The 22,416-nt window shown below is 32.1% G+C and overlaps 1 protein-coding gene across 1 annotated transcript in view; it reads right to left on the reverse strand.

The window, feature by feature from the left end:
* Positions 1-22,416, reverse strand: part of LOC108686906 — a 273,422-nt gene that overhangs the window by 73,714 nt on the left and 177,292 nt on the right. Inside the window, exon 6 of the mRNA XM_018192414.1 lies at positions 12,710-12,822. Coding sequence (XP_018047903.1) covers positions 12,710-12,822 — 113 coding nt within the window. The remainder of the gene's footprint in view (positions 1-12,709; positions 12,823-22,416) is intronic.

A 22,416-nucleotide genomic window follows, 5' to 3' on the forward strand; every position in this document is an offset into this window, starting at 1 on the left:
ATATATATATGTACAATATCCTTATCTCTTCAATAATTCAAGAAAATACATGAAAGAGATTTCATCATGTTTTTCTCCGAATTATCGAAAACATCATTAAATAAAAACATCAAAATAAATGTATTTCATAAAATCAATTTTTAATATTAGTTAGAGGTATTTTAAAATTAATTCTCTTATATATTAAAATACAGAGTGTATATAAATATTTTGCTTATGCTGCTGGTAAAATGTTTTCTGCAAGCTCATTAAGGTACAGGTAATCGTTAAATGTTATCAATTAAAACGACGGTCCACCTCAATTTCCGGCTGTCCGGCGGACGAACTTCGTCGAACGATTTGTCAAAAGAGCGAAAATAATTGATATGTCTGGCGGCTTCGTAAAAAATTCGAAAAGTGGAAAATGGGACGCGTCAACGACAACACGCACAAGCCAATTAGAATAAGCTAACGAGATATCTCGTACCTGGCTCGCATGATTTTCAATTAATATTTTTGTGATACGGCTCGAAATAGTGCCAACTATACTGAAATATTGCCTATATGTTATAGATTATTATTCACTATACGACAATACCAAATGCAATATCAATTTAGTTACAGCCCACGAGTTTGCAGTATGTAAATAATCTGCATTTCCATTTCGGTGATAATTACTACATATGCGACATAATATAAATTAAATTAATGCTTAACAAATACAGTAACGCTAAGTAAAAGAAGAATACGATTTAAAATGTAAATTTAATAATGTGAATCCGTAAAAGTATCAAACACATGAGTTTAATCGAATTTACTTTTAGAGGTATTTTTAGTAAATCAAATATATCTCATATAAACATTAATAATAATAAATTAAACGCAACCTCGACATTTAATATATTGATGATTTATACAATTCGTCATAAGTTGTGATACCCATCATTAGTTAATATTCATATTATGCGAAAATATTGAAGTTCAAAGCTTTTCGAATAGGCAAATCAATGCGTCCATGCTGATTGTTGTAATATTCAAACGATGATTGACAAACCGTTACGCGTCCAATTATTCTACTTTCATAACGTATGCAAACACGTGATTTCCATAAACGCTTAATAGACTCGTATTCATTACTGTCAGCTGCACGTGAATACGAAAAAGGCATTAATATCACTTTAATATCACAGCGACATATGAGGTTAGTTTAATGGTACAAATTTTTTATATTTCCACTGTTAAACAAAAGACCACAGAGGATTTTGATGTGTTGTTGCGTACAACGATTTCTATTTGCATCTCTGCGCCATCTACATGTTAAGGTATAGTTTCGCCGTCATTTCTTTTTCAACAAAAAAAGAGAAGAAACGACGAGCAGCTTGATTTTCTACCGACCTCTTCTTTGCTTAGCTTTATAGTTCCGGCGTATGCAATTGTCATAATGGGCGGATCCATTAGGTGTGGTACGTGTCCACCTTCGGGCACACAGTTTTTTTCAATTTATATAATGTCCTCTGCATCTCCATAGCTTCGATCCTCCTGTGCAAACCATTTCTACCGTAAAACGGTCCCGCCTTTTTCACTTTTTTATCTTAAAAACATAGAATTTTCTTCGTCCTTCATTTCTTCGTATCCTCGAAGAATTCCTCGTCTGAAACGTGCCTTTTTATTGCACTATCAAGATTGAACGGCTTACGATCGATTAAACAGACCGTCGATGAAAAAAACGCAACGACGCTGCACAAGTCGCTAATTATTTGGTAACAAGCGCGAGGAAGTTAGTACTAATTTCTTAGATACGGTGTGATCAATTGGATGATAATTGAACGATATAGTTAATGGGTATCAATTGTTTGGCTTTTAAAAAACTCTCGAGTTCGTTAATTGTACATGTAATTGAAAGAGTATCGAGTTTTATTAACCAAGCGTTAGTTTGCTCGGAAAGTTGCCTCGTTAGCGCGGACACGGCTCAAACAGATACACCGGTAACCGCGCTAATGACATCAAAGGAAAAGTTTCACGACATTCACTCTACTGCATGATATAAATATAACTATGATAACCCGTAGGTATTATTCGTTGACCTCATCTTTCTCGTATAACAGCGAATATTACAACAAAAGAAGATGTTTCACACAATTTAACAGGCAGAAAAAGTAAAGTTGAATGTAAAGTTAAAAAAAAGCACTTAAAAAATAGCACTATTCAATAAACACTAATTAATAGTAACATAATTATAATTTCGCATTCAATAATATAATTGTAACACATGCGACATGTTATATTGTCACATTATATTGTTAGTTATAATTTCTCATTTAATCACTCTAATTGTTACATATCACATGTGGTTATTTATATATTACAATTATATTCTTGAAAAATTGTAACTAATAGCGAATTCGAGTGCACTCAATGTGCACTGGTGCACATTAAAGCCGTCGTATACAAATTGACATAAAAATGTGTTTAATGTAAAAACAGATTAAACTATGAAATCCTTAATACATTTTATTGTACTGTTAAGACTTCTGAATTAGTCGTTACGATCACATTGAATCGTTATGAGCGAGAAATGACACATTGAAGTTTCTTGCATGCTATTGTATTTATAAATAAAGAGAGAGAATTTCTAAACAAAATAATGAAATCGCTTTAAAACACTTGTAAAAATAGAAGAAAGTTATCCTTATCTTCCCTAACAATCAGTAAATAGTCGTAAAGACACATAAAGTGAAAAAAGGTACTAATATGAGCATTAAGTAAACACTGGTAAATGAACTTCATGTACCTTTTATGATTATTTACTGACTGTCGGAGGGAAAGGGGGAAGTTTTTTCCGTTTTTCTTTTTACAAGTGTAAAGCAAAAGTATTTTAAAGCGATCTCATTAAGTTTGTTCTTTTCTGCACTCACTGAACTGGTGCACACGGTGCAATAATTTGAAGCAAACGAAACAAACGTGTATTTGTTACGCTTCAACTTATTGCACCGTGTGCACCAGTTTAGAGAATGCAGAAATAAAGAATAAACCCATTTTGTTTGTCAAATTCTTTCTCTCTCTCTCTCTCTCTCTCTCTCTCTCTCTCTATTTATACAAATGGCATGCAAACAACTTCAATGTCATTTCCCGCTTATGACATCACGATCCGATATAACCGCAACGATTAGCTTTAAGTAAAGTTTGTAAAATAAATTTTATAATTCTAAATATTTGTATTTTACTTTTACACAGATTAAATTAGTGTACAACGACTTTAATATGCACGTTGCACAAGTGTGTCCAACCGAATTCATTATAACAATATCCATAGAATACAGAGTTTGAATATCTGAATCAAAACTTCTCAAAATAGCGTATAAATGTATGTATGCATGTGTAAATGTATGTGCGTTACACTTTAATTGGTATCACCATTTTGAATTTAGAATATGTATCAATCAAAAGATGTCTACGAGTTATCGTCTACGAGACTCTATAGATTATAGACACTATAATAACTAATAGTTATGTTTAATAGTGTTTACTAATAGTATGTTATTTTGTAACAAGAATCGTTAAACAATGAAAAGAAAATACATAAGAAAAATACATAACTATATACTTTTGCGATTACACGTCAATGTGAATGTCGTCAGCTGATTTTTCGCAAAGCAGGCGTAATTGTCGTGCATCTGCTGAGAAAATCACTTCCCGTTGTGCTTTTAAGTGCGCAAAGGCGAAATGCTTTAATACGGTGACAAAAAGAAGGAGAGAGAAAGTGAAGACTCTATGTAAATGCTCACAGAAGACGCGCGAGGACTTTCCTTCGCGACGGTAACGAACCCAAGGCAGAAATGCTGCGAGGAAAAGAAAAGGAAGGAGCAAAGGATGTTCCCTTCTCTCGCGAGTTTCCGCGAGTCGACAAAATTTTTCCATAGGAGACTTTCCTCTTTTTTCCCTTTGCTCTATTCATTCGTTAGAGAAACTTGCGGCACGCTGGACTTTTGCCTCGCAATCTGAAACATCGCGCTTTGCGTTTCAGGCGGAAAAGCTACAAAAATTGCGTAGGCGTTAAAGAAGAAAAGAAATAAAAAAGAGGAAATAACCGAGCAAACTTGCAATAAGAGCACTTAACTTTTTAACGCCGGTTTTCGGACAAATATGAAATTTTCCTTTTCTTCATTCGAATATAGATTTTAATTTTTTTATAATTCTCGATTTTATAATATATTCTGACTAAAGTTTAATTATTACTAATTGAAAGTTAATATGCATTTTGATGAATTTTTACCTAATTAATTAACTGCAGCTATATATCATAATTCAGAGCGAACGATTTTTACCGCGCGGTAGTCATTGACCGTTTGATGATATGTTTTGGTTTTTAAATGGACAGTGACATAGGAGATCATGAGAGAGAGCATGCTATGAAATAGCGCGTGAATATATCACGTTATTTCGATGCAAATATTTGCCGACATATTTTACTTGCCCGAATGGATGTTTACGAATTGGAAAATTAAAAGGTGCTTGTCTATGTGTATATATACATTATTGAAATAATACGTACAAAGAGCATATATTGTTAACCTAATTATGAATTCATGAAAAACATATTTGCGAAAAAAACGTTATAGCAAACTTATAAAATATATTCCAATTAAATAGAGATATTTATTTAAAAGTACATTTCTCTTTATTTCTCATTCTCTCCATTTTTTCCATCTGTATTAATTTTTTTCATAAAAGGGGAAAACTTTTTGTTAGTAATTATAAATTTTAATAATAGTTTTCTTAATAAAAATCAGACAGAATCTGGAATTTCAGTAGCAGAGGTACGTAAAGAAATGTGCTGAGATTTGCGCCGGAATTTCAGTGGAATAATCTATCTTAACTGCGCCGGCTAAGAGCACTTCTCCCGTAAGTGCAGTTCACGTGACCGTGCAATTGTAAGAGAAAAAGGAGAAATAGAGTACTAGGCTTGTAAATTAGCCGGATTTCTTACTGATCGCTTCGACAAGATATCAGATAATATGAACATTAACTTTCAATCTATCCCATTTCTTTATTGGTTTTATTTTTTATTTTATATTAGTTTCTATATTAGTTTTCCTACATTTTACTTCAATAACACTACAACAACAATAATTTTGTTAAATGTATAATTTTGGTTGACCCTTATATTATATTTTTATGCTGATTTTGAAAATGAGTTAAAATTTATTCTGCGGACTCCAATTTTTGTAATCGACATCTCTTTTTAAAAACTTTTATATAATGAACTGTTGCTAACAACAACTCATTATATAAAAATTTTCTTCTTAATTAAAATGGTTTATTTTTATTTATAGATTTTTATAACAAGTAAAAAATAATGTTAAATACAGTTAGCTATTCCCGAATCAGTTTGTGTCTAAATATAAGAGATAAGTAGAGGAATTCTTTAATGCATACTCGTGCTTATTTTGACAAACAGCTTTGAAATTAGCACAAATAATACTATAAACTATTAGATCAATTTAACATAAGAAAAGTGAAATTTTATCAATTAGTGAATTATCAGAAAGTATGAATTAAAAATTTTTAAGTGCATATTACTTAAAATCCTATCTTCTTTATAAATTGACGAACAGATTTATAATCAATGCAAAAAATGTACAAGAAACTCTATCAAATCAATTTAACATAAGAAAAATAAAATTTTGATTGATATAACAGCTGATAAATAAACGCACAATCAACTTATAGAATAAAAATAGATCGTGAATCAAATTCGATTAGATTAAAGACAGAGTTAAAGTATCTATATGGAAATGTTGTTTCTTCTTTCGCGATTTATGCGTAGGCATCTAAAAGACACATCGGCGAATTCTAAAAATAATATTTTCTTTGGACAGCGGCCTTTCTTCGTTGTACAATAGCTCTTCCTCTTCATATAAATCACCCAGGAAGACGTCGGCCAGTTCTTCTGAACAGGAGATAAATTCGAAAACGGGAGGGCAGACTCTCTTTTCTCTCGTCCGATGAGCGAGCGCACAGGTTGCTTAAATGCACATGCGAGGGAATCGAAAGAGAAAGAGGGACAAAAAGGAAGGGAAAGGAAACTGGAGTCTAAAAAAAAAAGAACTGGAGTCAGGTCGAGCAGTAAGACTGCAGATCGTCTTTCCACCCACGATTGATCTGTTTGTCAATTGGGCGGCGCCCTTGTTGCTTTTCTCTCTCTCTCCCTTTTCTTTATCTCTATCTTCTATCAACGTATTGCCTTTCGTTCTCTCTCGCGAGGACATCCTTTCACTATGCTCTTCATTCTATCCTATGTTCGCTTCTCGCACGTTTCCCAATAGGACGTGGACCGACGTCAAAAAAGACCTCTCTCTCATCCGGATAGCGGAGTGACAGTCACGTCTTCCGGTCGTACGTTCTGTGCATATGGATTGCCTGGCGCGACCTCCTCTCAAGGATAATCGAGAATCGTTGTCATCTCGTTACAGCTCGTTGTATAGAGGAAAGATCTTATCGAAATCGCTTTCATCCTCGCACGCGGATTTATCTTCTTCTTTCGAAACCATCCTTTTGCCATCCTTGACACACAGTTTTTTAACCAGCGCATGACGACGAAAGAAAAACTGCTGATTGCCTGTTATACTATTTCCTTAACATGGTTCTTCATTGTACTCTTTTGTCGTATTGTTCAAAAGTGCGATGTTATACTGAGAGAAAAAATAATTGCAATTGCCACAATTTAATTATAATTGTTTTCAATGTCAACTCTATATATCTTTGATAGAATCATAAATATAATAATTATTATTATCATTATAGTACTAGTAATTATAAAAATTGAGCTGTTAATTATTTTACCATGCAATTATAGACGATGCATAGACACAAATATCAAACAATTTTCTGTCAGTCTGAATGACTCTTCACAACATGAGATGTTCTTCGTAATATTGCCAATTAAATTACGCAATTCTGAACAACTTGTTAAAAACAACTAATTATAAGTGAAAATTAAACCGATAAAAATAAATTAAATAAGAGAAATATTATATTTTTAATCGAAGCGAACTTAATAATATTTATATGCAAAGCGAATACATTTTTTTTCAGTTTTATAAGCCGATTCAGTTGGTCGAACTTGAAACGTAATCATAAACTGAAGGTTGGAAATAACATCACATAATTACATTCATCATCGATTTAATAATGATGGCCAATGTAATTATGAGAGATTATTTCCAACCTTAGTTTATGATTACGTTTCGAAACCGACTTAAAGAGCCTTAAAGCACTACTAAGCATTTATTGCAAAAAATATCATAACTAATATTTGAACTTGCAACTTCTGACTTTCCGGGAGTTTTTTCTTAAGTTATTGCGACAAATATATATGTGCTATATCCACATTTCCACAAGGTAGTCAAATTGATAAAATCCGTCCTGGAAAGTTAGAAGTTCTAAATAAAAATATTTTTTGTAATAAATTCTTTGCAGTGTTTTAAGATACCTATTGCTATCATTAAATTGATCAATTTATGTTATTTCCAGTTTCAATATAATTACATCTCAATTTTTATAAACGGAATTTGCATGCAGTTTAGAAAACTGAAAAATATATTTGTTTTGTATATGAATATTATTAAGCATTAAGACGCTTTAACTAAAAATAATTTTCTTTTTTTTTTATTTAATAAAAAAAGCTATAAAAAAATACGCTATAAGTATATTTTTGTTTGTACACTGTAAGACCGTTTTTTTCGAATTTAAAACTACTGAAAATATCACTAAAAATTAAAAGTGCCCGTATCTTATGTACGTGTACAATATAAATATTATCAAATTCAATTTAATAATTGCAAAGAAAGTGCTTTTTTTTAAATAAAAGTGTAATAAGAAATGAAATGATGAAACGCAGGTTTGGCGTACCAGTTGTTCGCGAATGCGGTGTATGTTTCTCGAGGTGACGGTAAGTCAAAGAACTCCGGTACGTCATTACACAATATTACTAGACGCAAAAGTCCAAAGGCACATATATACGAAACTTTTCTCAAAAGAGCGTCGTGCAATTTTTTTAAAAGGGCTTTTCAATTTTCTCGCTACGTCGTTTCCAACTTCTACAGCACAGCTATTAAAGCGATATAAGATCGCTATACTGATCAAATAATAGTCACCAATCGATCGTAAATAAAAAACATTTGCGGGTTGAGTATTTATAACTGAGCAAGAGATAACTGTTAGAGAAGAAATTTTGAATAATATAAACAAGTTAATAATTTAATTCATAAACTGCTTACTTCGTTGCTTTTGCCACGAAAATAATAACATAGTATTCTTATTTCAACTATTTTAAATATTAGTTGTGATATTTTTAACCCTCAATTACATGTCTCATTTTATAATCTTAATTTACATGTCTGGATCCAAGTCTATCACTTTTTACTAACTCTGTAATTATCACAAATCTCAATGAAAAATATTTTTTCTTTTTTTAATGAAATGCCAGAATGTATAGAATCGAGATAACAAAAACATAAAAAGCTTTTGATAATAATTGAAAAAATTATGTCAAAAAATATTAAAGAACAATTTGTGAAAAGAATATATAATCAGTTTTCTTTAAAAAAATCATATCTTTATGCTAAAAAAAGACACAGATAAAAATAAATAATGTTTTGAAAAGAGAAAAAAGAGAAAAATCTTTAGAAAAACGAACTTTAAGAAAAAAACCTTATATTCATTCATTCCAAAAAGTATAATTATTTGCACGACTGAAGAAGGCATTTTTATAGAGGAGACCAGGACTAGTTGTTGTACGGGATTGATTGTCAAAATGCTTATAATTAAAACAAAACATGACAGAAAAATCTCTTTTTTTTATTGTAGATAGCTGATATAATATCAATTTGTTGTGTAAATGGTTGTGTAATGGTTTGCACCACAAGCATTGTATATTTATTTTGTTATCTGACAACAGTCTTTGGGATTATTATAATCGTGATATCCCTGTATTCATAAAAAATGACATATCATAGAAGATCTTTGCTACAATTAATTAATCATTATTCTGATTAAATTTGTAAATACAATCTCTTTTATTAAAAATGGCTGTGTAGGGTAGATTGACCAAAATGAGATGAGGTTAGTAACAATTAATTTTAATATTTTTAGAGGACACATTTTCAGAGAATATATTTACAAATATATATTGTCTTTCATATAGATATATATATATATGTTTTTCCATTTTTCATATAGAAACTACGGTACAAAAACAAATTACTATTTTATAATTAAAATAACTATTTTATTTATATTAATACTATAATTACAATTATTTCTCAAAATATAGAATTAATATTAAAATAAAAATTGTATTTTTTATGTGTTGTCCATACAAATATGCTATTGCCAATTCTAAAACATATGATAATCAACCCAGAAACACAGGGTTAATTGTCACATTTTCGCAGTTTCATTTAAAATTAAATAACTTATTCTTATGATATGATGAATTCACGAGTAATATTTTTTTTAATACCTAAAAAAGATGTAGATATATTGTAACGTATATGTATAATATTTCAAAATCAGGCTTTCAAAATCCACTTTTTTCTAAAAATCAATAATCAAAACTGTGACAATCGGCAATCCCTACATGTTCGGAAAAGTGATATCAAAGATATGTCGAGTATAATATTTTTTCTAAAAAAAATTCTAAATATTTTATATTAAATATTAATATATAATGATTTCGATATTATTTATTCATGATTTCATAACTCCGAGAAAATAAAGGATCATCACCAAGACGCCTCTCATACAAAAATGCTTTTTTTGACATCTTTTTTTGAATAAATCGAATATATGTTTTAATTATAAGAAGACATGTATTTAAATATAACATTTAAGCCTTTCTAGAATGTATTTTTTGTTTCTTTCGAAGTTCGTTAACTTTTATTTCGACATAAAAAAAACTGGATAAGAAACAAAAAGATAAGAAGTAAAAAATAATAGAAAACAAGAAATAGGAAACAAAAAGCAAGAAATACAATTGTTGATACATTGTCGATGAAATGCTTGCAAAGAGAGGCAAAAAAACCAAGAGGCAAAAAGCAAGAAACAGGAAACAAAGAGCACATTGTAAAATAGGCTTCATAAAGGCATTTACTAAAAATAAATTTCCATTTTTATATAAAAATCTATCGAATTTACATTTGACTTGGCTTGAGTTCAAGCCAAACTTTTATTGTATCACATTTAGCATCAAAACAACAACGAAACAATTGCACTGCAATTGCAGTGATCGACAGAGAAAGAGGTTCCAAGTTTTTTCCCTCACTTCAATTCTGCAATATTAACCGTACAAAAAATAGCAACAGATTAAAATTTTCACCTGGGTCCAAATGACCCACTTATGTAGTTGAGAGTTAAAAGAATTTTAAATGAAATTCACGAGTATTCTCAAAGACAATTCAGGCTAGAATTGTACAGAGAAGCATCGATTACAATAAAGATTAAAAACCCATCGCCTTTAAAGATTGCACAATTGTGCCCAAGAAAGATCGATATTCAAGATTCAGCCCGTTAACGCTTTCGATTACTAACACTTTCGATGGCTAAATGGCTTGGGAGAGCCAAATGCGGTTCGTCGTTTCCTCCTTCGCTTAAAGCGCGGACCGGTTCGCACTTAAACTCGTATAATTTTCGCACTAACTAGAGGGAGAAATTACCTCTTCGCATTGCTCATGCAAGTAAATTCGCACGTTCTGGCCACTCCTTTTCCTGCGTTCATTCACTATTCACGATTTCCATCTCTGCCGATCCTAAATTGTCGTAAATGAGAACGCCCGAAAGCTACGCCGTTTCAACGTTTCATCCAGTTTTCGCATCGCGGAAAAAGAATACGTAACAACGTGTACAAAACTGACGTTACAAACTAGTTATCCTTCTTTCTTCATTTTTCACCTTTTTCGTCACGCTTCTGATTTTTCGTTGTGAATTTTAGAGAAGACACACGCTGGAGGCTTGACGAACGTTCACCAACGTATGTTTTAATCGAATAGGGAACCAAGGTTAATGTGTAACTCAATTTTACATGCAAAATGCGCATCGATAATTTGCGAAACACGCTGCAAGGTTTACGCTTTAGTTAAACAGTTTGTTTCCACGCGGCTTTCGGAAAGATTCAAATAAAAATTGCTCCTCTAATTCACGAGGGGATATGTACCCGCTTCTGTTAGATTCGAAAAAATATCGCGGGAAAAGTTTTATTTACTCTGAGAATCTCAAAAAACGCTTCGCTTTTCGTTCCCATGTGGAAAAAGGCAACGCGTGTGGGTAGTTGCGTGCTCGTAATGGTATCAGAAAACTCTACTTTTGTCAGTTCGCGTAAATTTGTCATGAGGGTGTTAAGAAGAACGCTATCTACGTAGATTGCCCGTGCAGTTGAACATTCCGCGTGATAAACCACACCACAGGGGTGTAATTTACAGGAAGATGAAGTTACCGTCATGGGGGAGCCGATAGTGAACTAGGTTGTTGGCGTGTAGTTTGAGCAATAGTCTATGATAGGAGCGGTCCGAAACAGGACGTGCAACAAGAGCAACCAGGCGACCAAGTTTACGTAGCACCATAATCTCAACTTGTTCAACAGATCACCGCTTTCGTGATTGCCTCGTGACTTTAAGCACGTTATCGGTTTCGCGATAACATGAGATCTAAAATAATTTCATCGACATCAAAACATTGATGTAAAATAAAATTCTCAAAATGTTAATTTTTTTTTCTCCAGCTATTAACCTTTGTGCGCAGAAGAAAAATGGTTTTGCTGAAGTGTTTAAAAATTTAGCTAGATGTAGATATTTGAAAAAAATCTTGCATGTATAGCATCATTAACTAAATCAATTTTCAAATATCTCGTTTTTATCAATTAAATGTAGAAATCTTAATCATTGTTTTATTGTAATTATTGAAGAGGATCTTAATTATGGGTTAAAACGTATAATTATTATTATGTAATAAATCAATTCGCAATAATTTCCTGTGTTGAATCTTAAAGTTGACTCTTTTTAATTAAAAAAGGATTTTTGTTCGCTTACCAAAATAATTATGTAGGATGCTCAATAATTATGTAGGATGCTGATTGTTGGAATATTAAAATTGTTTGCACATCATGCTTGAGTTTTCTACACAAATATTTTGGTAAACTAACAAAATTATTCAACTCTGTATTTAGCTAAATTTTTAGATATTTCAGCAAAATTATTCTTTCCATGGGATATAGCATATCGACTTTCTTTTTTCAACGTTTTTCTATTGCTTATAACTTATTTTATTAATAAAGATACATACATTTGATCATGTTTCTTAATGTTTGATGGTTCGATTCAAAACAATTTTTTTTTCATAATGTGTTTTTCATAATTTCATAATTTATTTTTATGAGAGATATAAGCAATCAAATTAGGTTAAATATATCAAGTATACTTAAATACATTGTTCTCTAATGTGGCAAAGAATGGTTAAATTTAGCAATTTTAAACAGCCATTTCATTATATTTCGAATAATTGCAAATAATACTACAGAAAATCAGTTTTCTAGCACCGCCAGAATTTAGTTGCTAAAGTTGTCAGCGTTGAGTAATGCGCTCTGTGAAATTCAAATGGAAAATGTACGTCCGGAAGCTAAGCGTTAGAACGTAACATAATTTCATTTTTCATCACAAAAGCGAGCTAAACATCTTACCCGTATTGTTAACCGGATGTCCGCCCCTCACCGGCCAACCGACGGACGTGCTTGCTTTGGACGAGAAGCTGAAGTAGGCCAGGAACTGGGACCGTGTTGTGTTCTCGTTTATCCTGAAACACACGCATTTCACATGTTAGCGTCCACTTCGTATGCGCACGTAACCGGCGCCGGCTTTTATGCGTTGCGTTTGCGACAATAAAAGAAAACGTTAGCGTGATAAATTACTACGAGTCTACCTACGCTACGTCGCGTGAGCCTGCCGTCCGCCTCGCTATGCGTCGACCTATGTATGCTACGATCACAGTATTTACGACAGGATCTTGGCGCGCGGCAGGCAAATTTACGGATTCTTTCAAAGTGATATACAGCAAATAACCTGCAGGGGCCGCGATGTACTCGCGCAATTTATTGCGGTGTTGTTTTTGTCATCATTCCGCATACGGCTCGTAAATCACCGATGCGCTTTTATTGACGGGCTGCCCTTATCGGACGTGGCGCGGTTTCACCGATAGCCCGCCAATAAAAAGGGCCTTTCAAGCGGGCTTCAAGAAATTCGACGGATATAAAACGAATAATTCGCGATGAATGTGCGGTGATGTAGCCATTTGCCAGCCATTATAAATCAACGATCGCTTATCTGTTTGCATTATCCGCAATCTGTAAATGATACATTGAGAAAAATTTTTGAGAAAAATTGCTGAAAATAGACAGAAGATTCTTATATCAATCAAAATTCTGATTATTTCAACTGTAATTATAATAGAATTAACAAAAAATTCTGATTTATCCATTTCAGTCGGAATTCCAATTAATGCAACCAAATTCTTTTTCCAGTGCAGATTTCTTAATATATCATAATAGCCCCAAATAATAAAATAAAATATAAGATAAATAATATATAATTGATAAATAATCAGTTTATTTATTAATCACTATCTTTTATTTTCTTTCTACAATGAAAATTCCGCAAATTTTCTGCTTAATCCTTTTGCAATCTGAGTTTTTTCGGCACATGCGACACTTTCAAATTTCTCTGAAATAAAGGAGAGGCAAAGTTCAATTTCCCCTACTAAAATAATCGAAAAAACTATTATTTAGTAATGTAATAGGAATGTTGAAAAGTATAATCCTGAATTTTTTCACATTTTTTAAAAGCCTAGAATACACTGAGAAAAAAGTAGTCTAAATTTAAATAAATATTTATTTGCACATTGCCACAACTAAACATTTACTTTCAATAAATGAATATTTACGTAATAATAAGAATAATAATAAGAATAATAAAAAGAAGTGATTGTTAAATCAAATTAATTCTGTACAAAATGAATACGTATTTATATTTAATAAATTATTTAGTTGATACTATTCAAATATTTATTTGAAATTTAAGATATTTTTTCTCAGTATAATAAAATAATTTGGACTGGATAAAAAACCCAGATTATAGAGAGAAGAAGTAAAAATATGTATAATTGCAGATGGAAGATTATTTAATCTTGATTATACAAAAAAATTCTATTGTCATCCAATTAATCTTTGAAATGAGGAGGAACGTAGATAAGAGATGCTATAAACTTAGAACAATATATTTGAAATGTGTCAATATGTCATTGCACAAAGTGCGAATTCCTCACAAGAAACTTGGACGAACGAAAGTTTCGTTATTGTGAGCGGTTGTAAGCTCGGAAACTTTTTGGAACGAAGAGAGAAGTTGTATATATTTTCAACGCGAGGAGTCGCGTTCTCAAAGAAAGCGCGATGTTTCGTCGAGATTGATCAGATGTCGATCGGGAATTGAAGGGATCGTTTGTCGTACTCGAAAGCTGTTTAGAAAGCAGACAGAGTGTAGTGTTTCGTCGAATCGCTGAGTATCGATATCCCAACTTCGTCGCGAAGAAACTTCGCACTTTGTGAGAAACATTGTGCATACGAATTTGTCAGCAGACAAAGCAATGCTTATTCTCGTCGAGGAGGATTATGGAAAAACGATATTCTTTTATTTCTTCATAGAAACGAATAATCCAAGTTAAAAGTTTTAAAAATTTAATCAATATATATATATATATATATACGAAATTATATACAGCTCAATTATCAAATATTAAAGCATAAGACAAATTTTAAATAAAACAATAATTTCTTTTATATTTTTTCTGATAAAAAATAATTTTACATTGAAAAAATATTACTTTGTAAATAATATAGAAATAATAATATACAATCATATATTGCGACAAATCTAATAGTAGAAATAATTGCATGCGATACGTAATATTCAAAAATCAAGAATATCTTGAAAATATCCTGAGTAGTATAACAGTAAATTCACATTTCTCTATATTTTAAAGAGAAGATGTAGTAGTTAAAGTACATATTTGCAAATTTCGCATATATAATAATTTCAATAATAAGTTCCGAGTAAATAACTTGACAATTAATTTTTCAAGGATAAATCAATTTGTTTTCACCATTTTTTTAAATATATGATCTCACATATAATAAATTAGAATTTCGTTTCAATATTTTAACATTTTAATTATCCTAAAGTGTGATAAAATAAGTGATAAAACTCAACATATTTTTTAATGTATTTCTTGACATGTTTAGCGATAAATAAATTTATGTTAGCAATTTACGGTATCTCGCAGGTGCTCTTAAAGATCTCTTACGTTTATCGACATCCTCTAATTTCCTATTCAAACTTCGCCTGCGAAGATCGTGTCGACGAACAACCGTTGCAATACCTGAGAAATCGGTCCATCGCTAAGCCACAGTCAATTTAATGTCCCCTGACCAATTCTGCGAATACGGTCAGGGGATCGTGTCGAATGTAAGTTAGAAGCGGATGAGGAGAAGACGAGAAATGGACTTGGTAGCACAGAGGGGAAGGGAGAATGCTATCGCGGTAGAAGGCGCCTCTAATTCGATTATTTAGTTAGGTCAGGTTTCGCTGTAGTTGGGTTAGCGTCAGCTGGAGCCAAAGGTTACTCGAAGGCACTCGTAACTCCTAATTGTATTTACTTACAATAAATCTTCTACCCTCGTCTATGTATTTGATTAGCGGCCAATCTAGCAACTATCCTTTCACGATACGTTCCGAAACTTGTGACGTTTCTAAGTGCCAATAATATCACTGACATTTATGATAATTTTCTGATTAATTGACTTTCGAATACAAAATTATATAATTTTATATATATTTTATATAATTATATAATTTTATAACTCATTAGACATCGTTTATCTTATCATTTGGAAAAATGTACGATTTATGATGATCTTTTGATTTATTGAATATCTATTATTAATAATGTGTGCAATTACTGTATGTCAGTTATTAATCTTTTCCGTGTTATTAACTAGATCTACCGAATGATTACAACGTTTTTATTTTTTATATTAATATTATATTTCTTGTACCTAATGTAATTAATAAATTGTGCAAAAAATGAAATTAAAAAATTTTTTTTATTTTTCAATAATTATCCTTTATATTAATGAAATATTTAGTTTTTCATCACTTTCTTTATTTTTATAGTAATATTCACTTAATCTTTTTAAAGAATAAAAAATTTTGGTACTTCTAGTACTATTAAGAGATATATGATTTATTATAATAAACATTATAATAAAGCGCTATAAACTTACGAATTCTTTATAAACTAAATCTAGGTATCTCAATGTAAATGTAATTTATTCTGTATATTCTTAATATATTTTTTGTGTTACAAGACATGCACTTTAAGGGAGATTCTGTAAAATATTATATTGATCGCGGTAGAACGCCTCTCAAAGAAAGCCGAGGTTAAGCAAATCCTTGAGACGATGAAAGAAGACGGCGGCGGTAATCCCTGCGGGGTTTACAAAGATTAGGATGCAAATTTTGGAAAGCATTAGACGAAAGCGTCGACGGTCTTCCTCGTGAGGGTGAAATCCTTTTCGGCATCTATCGAGACGTTAAACCGATTCAGTATGCCATTAAAGCAGGTTATTCCCGTAGACGGGACGAATCGATAGCCACGTTATGGCGAAACCGCGCGTAAATTCTACGCAGATGCTAGCGAGAACTGTGAGATGGGATTTGTAAAGTTCCATGAAGTGAGCGAACCTTCGAGGATTTCATAAGCATAGAATTTGTTCGCGACTCGAAGAAAATTTCCGTCCTACCGGAATACGCTGGAATTTTATCCGCAAGGGATTTTAATTGTGGACGATAAACTACGCGTTACATTATGAGATGGATATTTTTAAAGAAATATCTCACAATAAAAATCCCAACTTTTTAGTTAAAAGTATGAGATTAATAATTTTTACAGCATTGAGCATAATAGTTTAAAAACTATTAAAATTCAATTTAAGCAATCACCGCATACTTTTAATTCCATTGTAATTTTATGATGTTTTCGTACTAAGTTTATTTAAGCGTCAGTGTATTTACCGAGAATCTTCTTTCTGTTATTGCAAAGATCTTGCATTTCAGAAGTTCTCGTGAAGTACGAGAAAAATTTCTCAATGATGGTACAAAATTTATAATGCAAATTTTTGCTGTTCAATGCTGATTCCTGTTAAAGCCAAAGAACGTTCTACAAACTCTCTACATGATCTATATTCAATCAAGCGTTAATTTTTATGAATGAGAATAAAATGAATAATAAAATTCGCGTTGTTCAAAATTTATATGTTGGATTTTCGGTTGGATTATTATGTTTCTAGAAAATATTTGTAAAGTTTAAATACGTGCATTTACTCTTTTATATTTAATGAAGCTTAGATGTAGACTTCTGTCTGCAACAAAAAATTGAAAACGAAGCCACTGAGCTTTTAACTACATACATACAGGAAAAGAAATAGAAGACGTTTTATTCCTGAGGAGAGAAGAATGAAAAATATATAAATATAGTACACTCAAATGAGAGAGATGTTTTTATCTTCCGCATGTATTAATCAATAATTCACATCTAACGCACAACAATGATAAAAAGAAAAGCAGAAAGAATTTGCACACGCTCACTTGCTACGACATACATACACTAAGAAATTTTTTAGTTGTTTGTAGAAAAGTATGAAAATATTATTTTCTCTCAAATATATACAATGCTATAAAATAAGAGCACTCTCAAATTATGTCTCATCAAATATAATCATTTTATTAGTTAACGGAACATCTTGTCTGGACAAAAGTTCGGTAAACACTAAATCAATTTTTCAATTCCAGCAATACGCAATTTCAGGTAATACTTCTACTTATAGATAATATAGACAGACATAATAAAAAAAAAAAAAAAACGTATTTTAAGAGAACATATTTTTATTCCTTCACAATCAGTTCTTACATTAAAATTGCATTTTAAAATTAATTGCATAATAAAATTAATACAAAATTTTAATGATGTAAAATTAATTAATTTTAATCTTATTCATTAAAATTAATTAATTTTAACGATTTAAACTTATTTTCTGGAAAACTCTATTTTATTAGTTACGTCGTCATTGCAGAAAATGAGTGTGTAATATTTAAGCAAATATAAATTGATCTTTCCATAAAAAGATCATATATAACATTCGATTCTTTCAATAAAACAAATGGAATTGCAAACAATATATTTCTCTTTATCTTATTTGAAAAACTACGTTAAGCAAATATCTCAATTTACATATCTATTTATGCATTATATGTTTATGCCTTAGAAGTCAGTTTAGTCACGCTGTCGCGAAAACTTTTGTGAAGTAGATGAACAATTTCTTCGAAACCAATATTCAAAAGTTTTGCGAAATCACCCGAAAAGGGCTAGCTAATAGCGAAGTTTGGTACTTAAAAAGTATATTTTTCACGCTCATATAGTCGTCCGTTTAAAGAAGTTTGTGCCTGTTCATTGCAAACGTGCGCTCACGTGTGTGTGTGTGTGTGTGTGTGTGTGTGTGTGTGTGTGTGTGTGTGGTGTGTGCGTGCGTGCGTGCGTGCGTGCGTGCGCGTGTGTGTGCGCGCGCGCGCACGTGTGTGTGTGTGTGTGTGTGTGTGTGTGTGTGTGTGTGTGTGTGGGGATTTGCCCAATAACAGACCCGACGCTTCTTTACTTGGAGAACAAAATTAAGGAGTCGAGCGCACACGGGTCCGGTAAAAGGTTTGCTGGTTCGTTACAGTAACGAACTTCTTCCCACGTTCTGATCCGAATTCCGATCGTGTTGGAAACCTTCGAAAATAAACTTTTCCCTGGGCACTGTATTTGCACTGCTCTCAAAGTCTTATATCGTCTCGTCCTAACTGAGAAAAAGATATCGTAAATAGGAAATTCGCTCAAATCCCACATATGTAGGAAACACGACGGTCCGTGACAATGAGGAAACACTTTTAACAACATTAAATTTAGTTCTCATCCGTAAAATATAGTTGCGAGCGAGCGGCGCGGGGTAATGATCGAGTGAAAATGTAATGCAGAAAAATGAGATAAAAGTGACGAAGCGAAAATATAGCGCGCAACGGATAAGAGACAATAACGTAATGTAGGGAAAATGAATTGCGGATAGTATATATGATGCGTGGCAATTAGTGAACACAAATATTAAGTATCATGGACAAGTATCATGATTAAATTCTCTCGCAACAGCGACGCACAACTCGGTGAACCGTGCGCAATTCGGCCAATCTTTCGTTCATCCGCTTATTGATTTCATTTGCATTGATAATCCTTTCGCGAGCCAAACCAGCCGGTTATTATGCTTAATTTTCAAAGCTTATTATCTTGGTAATTGGCCAACTAAATTTCATTCTGTTTAGTATATGTGCATTCTAACAAACGCGCCGGGGACTTTGTGCGTATAATCGTAATTTAAATGGCTTTTACGTGAAAACTTAATTCGACTGAAGTGTGCAGCTCTGAAATTTTTGACGAATTGTCAAATATGATGTGGCATTTATCACGAATTTCGATCACTGGCATATTGCGACAATTTTGAGAAGTATACTGTGCCATTAAAACATAGTTTTATGACACACGTGGTCCTTGTACACGCGTAATTAAAAGATGATAGTTCCATATTCCGAATTTTGCAAAAAAAGTAAGTTTACATGCAATAATTATAGCACGTTGTGCTGTTGGTATTTAATTTTGCATTTTATGCTTCGAAGTATTATGCTTCGAATTATAAAATATACGTCTAAAATTACAAGTGTACATATAATTTTATGTGTCTCAATTTAGTAAAAGAAATATATAATACACACATATATTCATATGTGTGTATATATATATATAAATATATATTTATTTATATAGATCACTGACTATACAGTGGCACAATTAAAAAAAAGTTTTCCAAAAAAAAAAATTTGAACATTTTGAATCATTAAATTTTTGTAATACTTAATTTTAAAATTTTGATTATAATCATTATAATGAAAGGAATAAAAGTATATACTTTTAAAATATTTTTTCTTCATATTCTAGCTCTTTCTGCAAACAAAAACGACAATTTTTTAATTATGTTTTAACAAATGAGCGATACACATTTTATTTGAGAACCTAATTTTTTTACCTCAAAAGTTTTTAAAAATTTTGTGTTTAACTATGTATATGCTATTTGCGAATACCCTACAGTATCGCAACCACATGAAATTTGCTAGTAATTGAGAGTACGGTTGAATGGTTCAAACAGCATGAGGTTGATAATAAATATTGCATATATGCCCTGTGGTCTCGTTCTTCATTAACTATAGATGAATGCATTTTACATGGCAATATTAGTGTGATTAAAAGATTCAATTTTCTAAACATTGCAATAATGTAGTATATAAAGCAATCGTTTGTTCATTACTTCGCTTAAGTCAAAAAAAATTTAAAAACAGATCTTATCTTTTATATTAATTTTTATAATTCTATGAAATGCTTATTCTCTTTAAAGATTCAATTCTAAATGATATCAATCATCTAACAAAAAAAAATAATTTCTAATTATTAAAATTTATACGTACGATTAATTATATTCTTGTATACTTCGATGTAACGTTCTTTAAATGTAAAAACTTTTTAATGATTTTTTTATTAGATATGATAAAATCAAATTTGAATCGATTATTTAAAAAACTTCATAAGTAAAAAAAATCTAATATTGGAGAACTCAAAAGAAACTTTCTAATTTTTATAACAGTATAGTAACTGTATCTTTCTTCAAAAGATGATTTCTTTTAACTTGTAGATTTTTTTCAAATAACTAATTTTGTTGGTTTAACATGTTACTGAATCACTGGCCAATGTTATAATCAATACATTTTAACTCAGATTCGAGATAATTCGATAAGCGTGAAAAGGATCACTATCTACCATTGAAGATGCTGGATGCATTTTAGAACATGACAGAACGTGTGCTCGGGTGTAAAATCAATTTTCTCGCGGGGCACGTCTTTTCCGGGATTACAAAACACTTCGACAGCCGCTTGGCATGGCAAAGTAAAAGTCGCGGATCGAAAGTCGTGCCGGATGTAAAGGAAATAAACGAAGCGAAGAAGCGTGCGAGACATTCTAAAGCCGATGGGGGCAACAAGAGCGTGAGAAAGAAAGAAATAGCGAGAGATTGGGATCTGGCAGCTTTGTCGAAACGTTTCTTCATCCTTCGTCGAATCGTATTGCCTCATGGTAAATGTATGTGCATAGCTTGAATGCGAGAAAGCGTAGGCACTCACCGATCTGACGTTGCAAAAGACATGTAAAATGTTAAGAATAATGACGAGACTAAGCTCGAAAGACAAGCGTGCGAACATACGAAGTCAGTCAATCAATCGATTGGCGAATAAGTTCTTGCATAAATGACATATAACTTTGGCACTTTGGACGATTGCTTTTTCTAAACTCGTATTGTCGAGTGCACGCTACATCTTATCGCCGAAATCCGTTTTCCATACATAGATTGCATAGAGGGTGAATCAATAACTTTTGCGGAAAGAACGTATTTCACATCGAGAAGGATCCTTTGATACGAAGGGCATGAAGATTATATTCCGCATGGTTCTCTGCGGATGCTTCGAGGCATGATATATTGCTACGCGATACAGCGATCTCTACTTTTAATCACATTGTTGCGAGATTCACTATATATCTTGTTCCGGTCAAAGCACCATCCAAGTTGAAATCACTAAACAAATAATCCGTAACCGATAATAAATAGATCAATTTACTTAATTTCAAACAAAACGTAAACACATCTATTCATATTCAACGGCAATGTTGTTAACAAATACCGGCAACATGACAAAAATTATTTCGCGTTCTTATTTGCACAAGGGATTTATCCCCTCGACATTTCTATTACTTTCAACCTTGTAAAATCGATAAAGCTCTTGCGGCAACTTGGAAAAAAAGAGAGAAAAAGAAAGGAAGGCGGAAGAAAAAAAGAAATAAAAGGCGATCGAAAAGCGTTCTATAAAGCAAACGAAGGAGAAAACGGGGGGATGTGTGTTTGCGCAGACGAAGCAGCAAGGTTAAAGAAGGGCCTCTGTCAGAAAGCTTCTTCGCGCTCGCATGCGATGTAGCACACTTGCAAATCCATGTTTCCTTGGGAGAATCTCACATTGCGTGTGGATAAACGTTCCCTTTGGCGTAACTATATATTTCCAGACGAATGTAAGCATCGAAGCGAGTGCGCGCGATCGAAAGAGAGACGCTTATGCGCTGTAACCTCTTTCTTGGTACGTTGCCCCTTAACCCCCCTCC

Source organism: Atta colombica, unplaced genomic scaffold, assembly GCF_001594045.1.
Source record: "Atta colombica isolate Treedump-2 unplaced genomic scaffold, Acol1.0 scaffold198, whole genome shotgun sequence".
Lineage (NCBI taxonomy): Eukaryota > Metazoa > Arthropoda > Insecta > Hymenoptera > Formicidae > Atta > Atta colombica.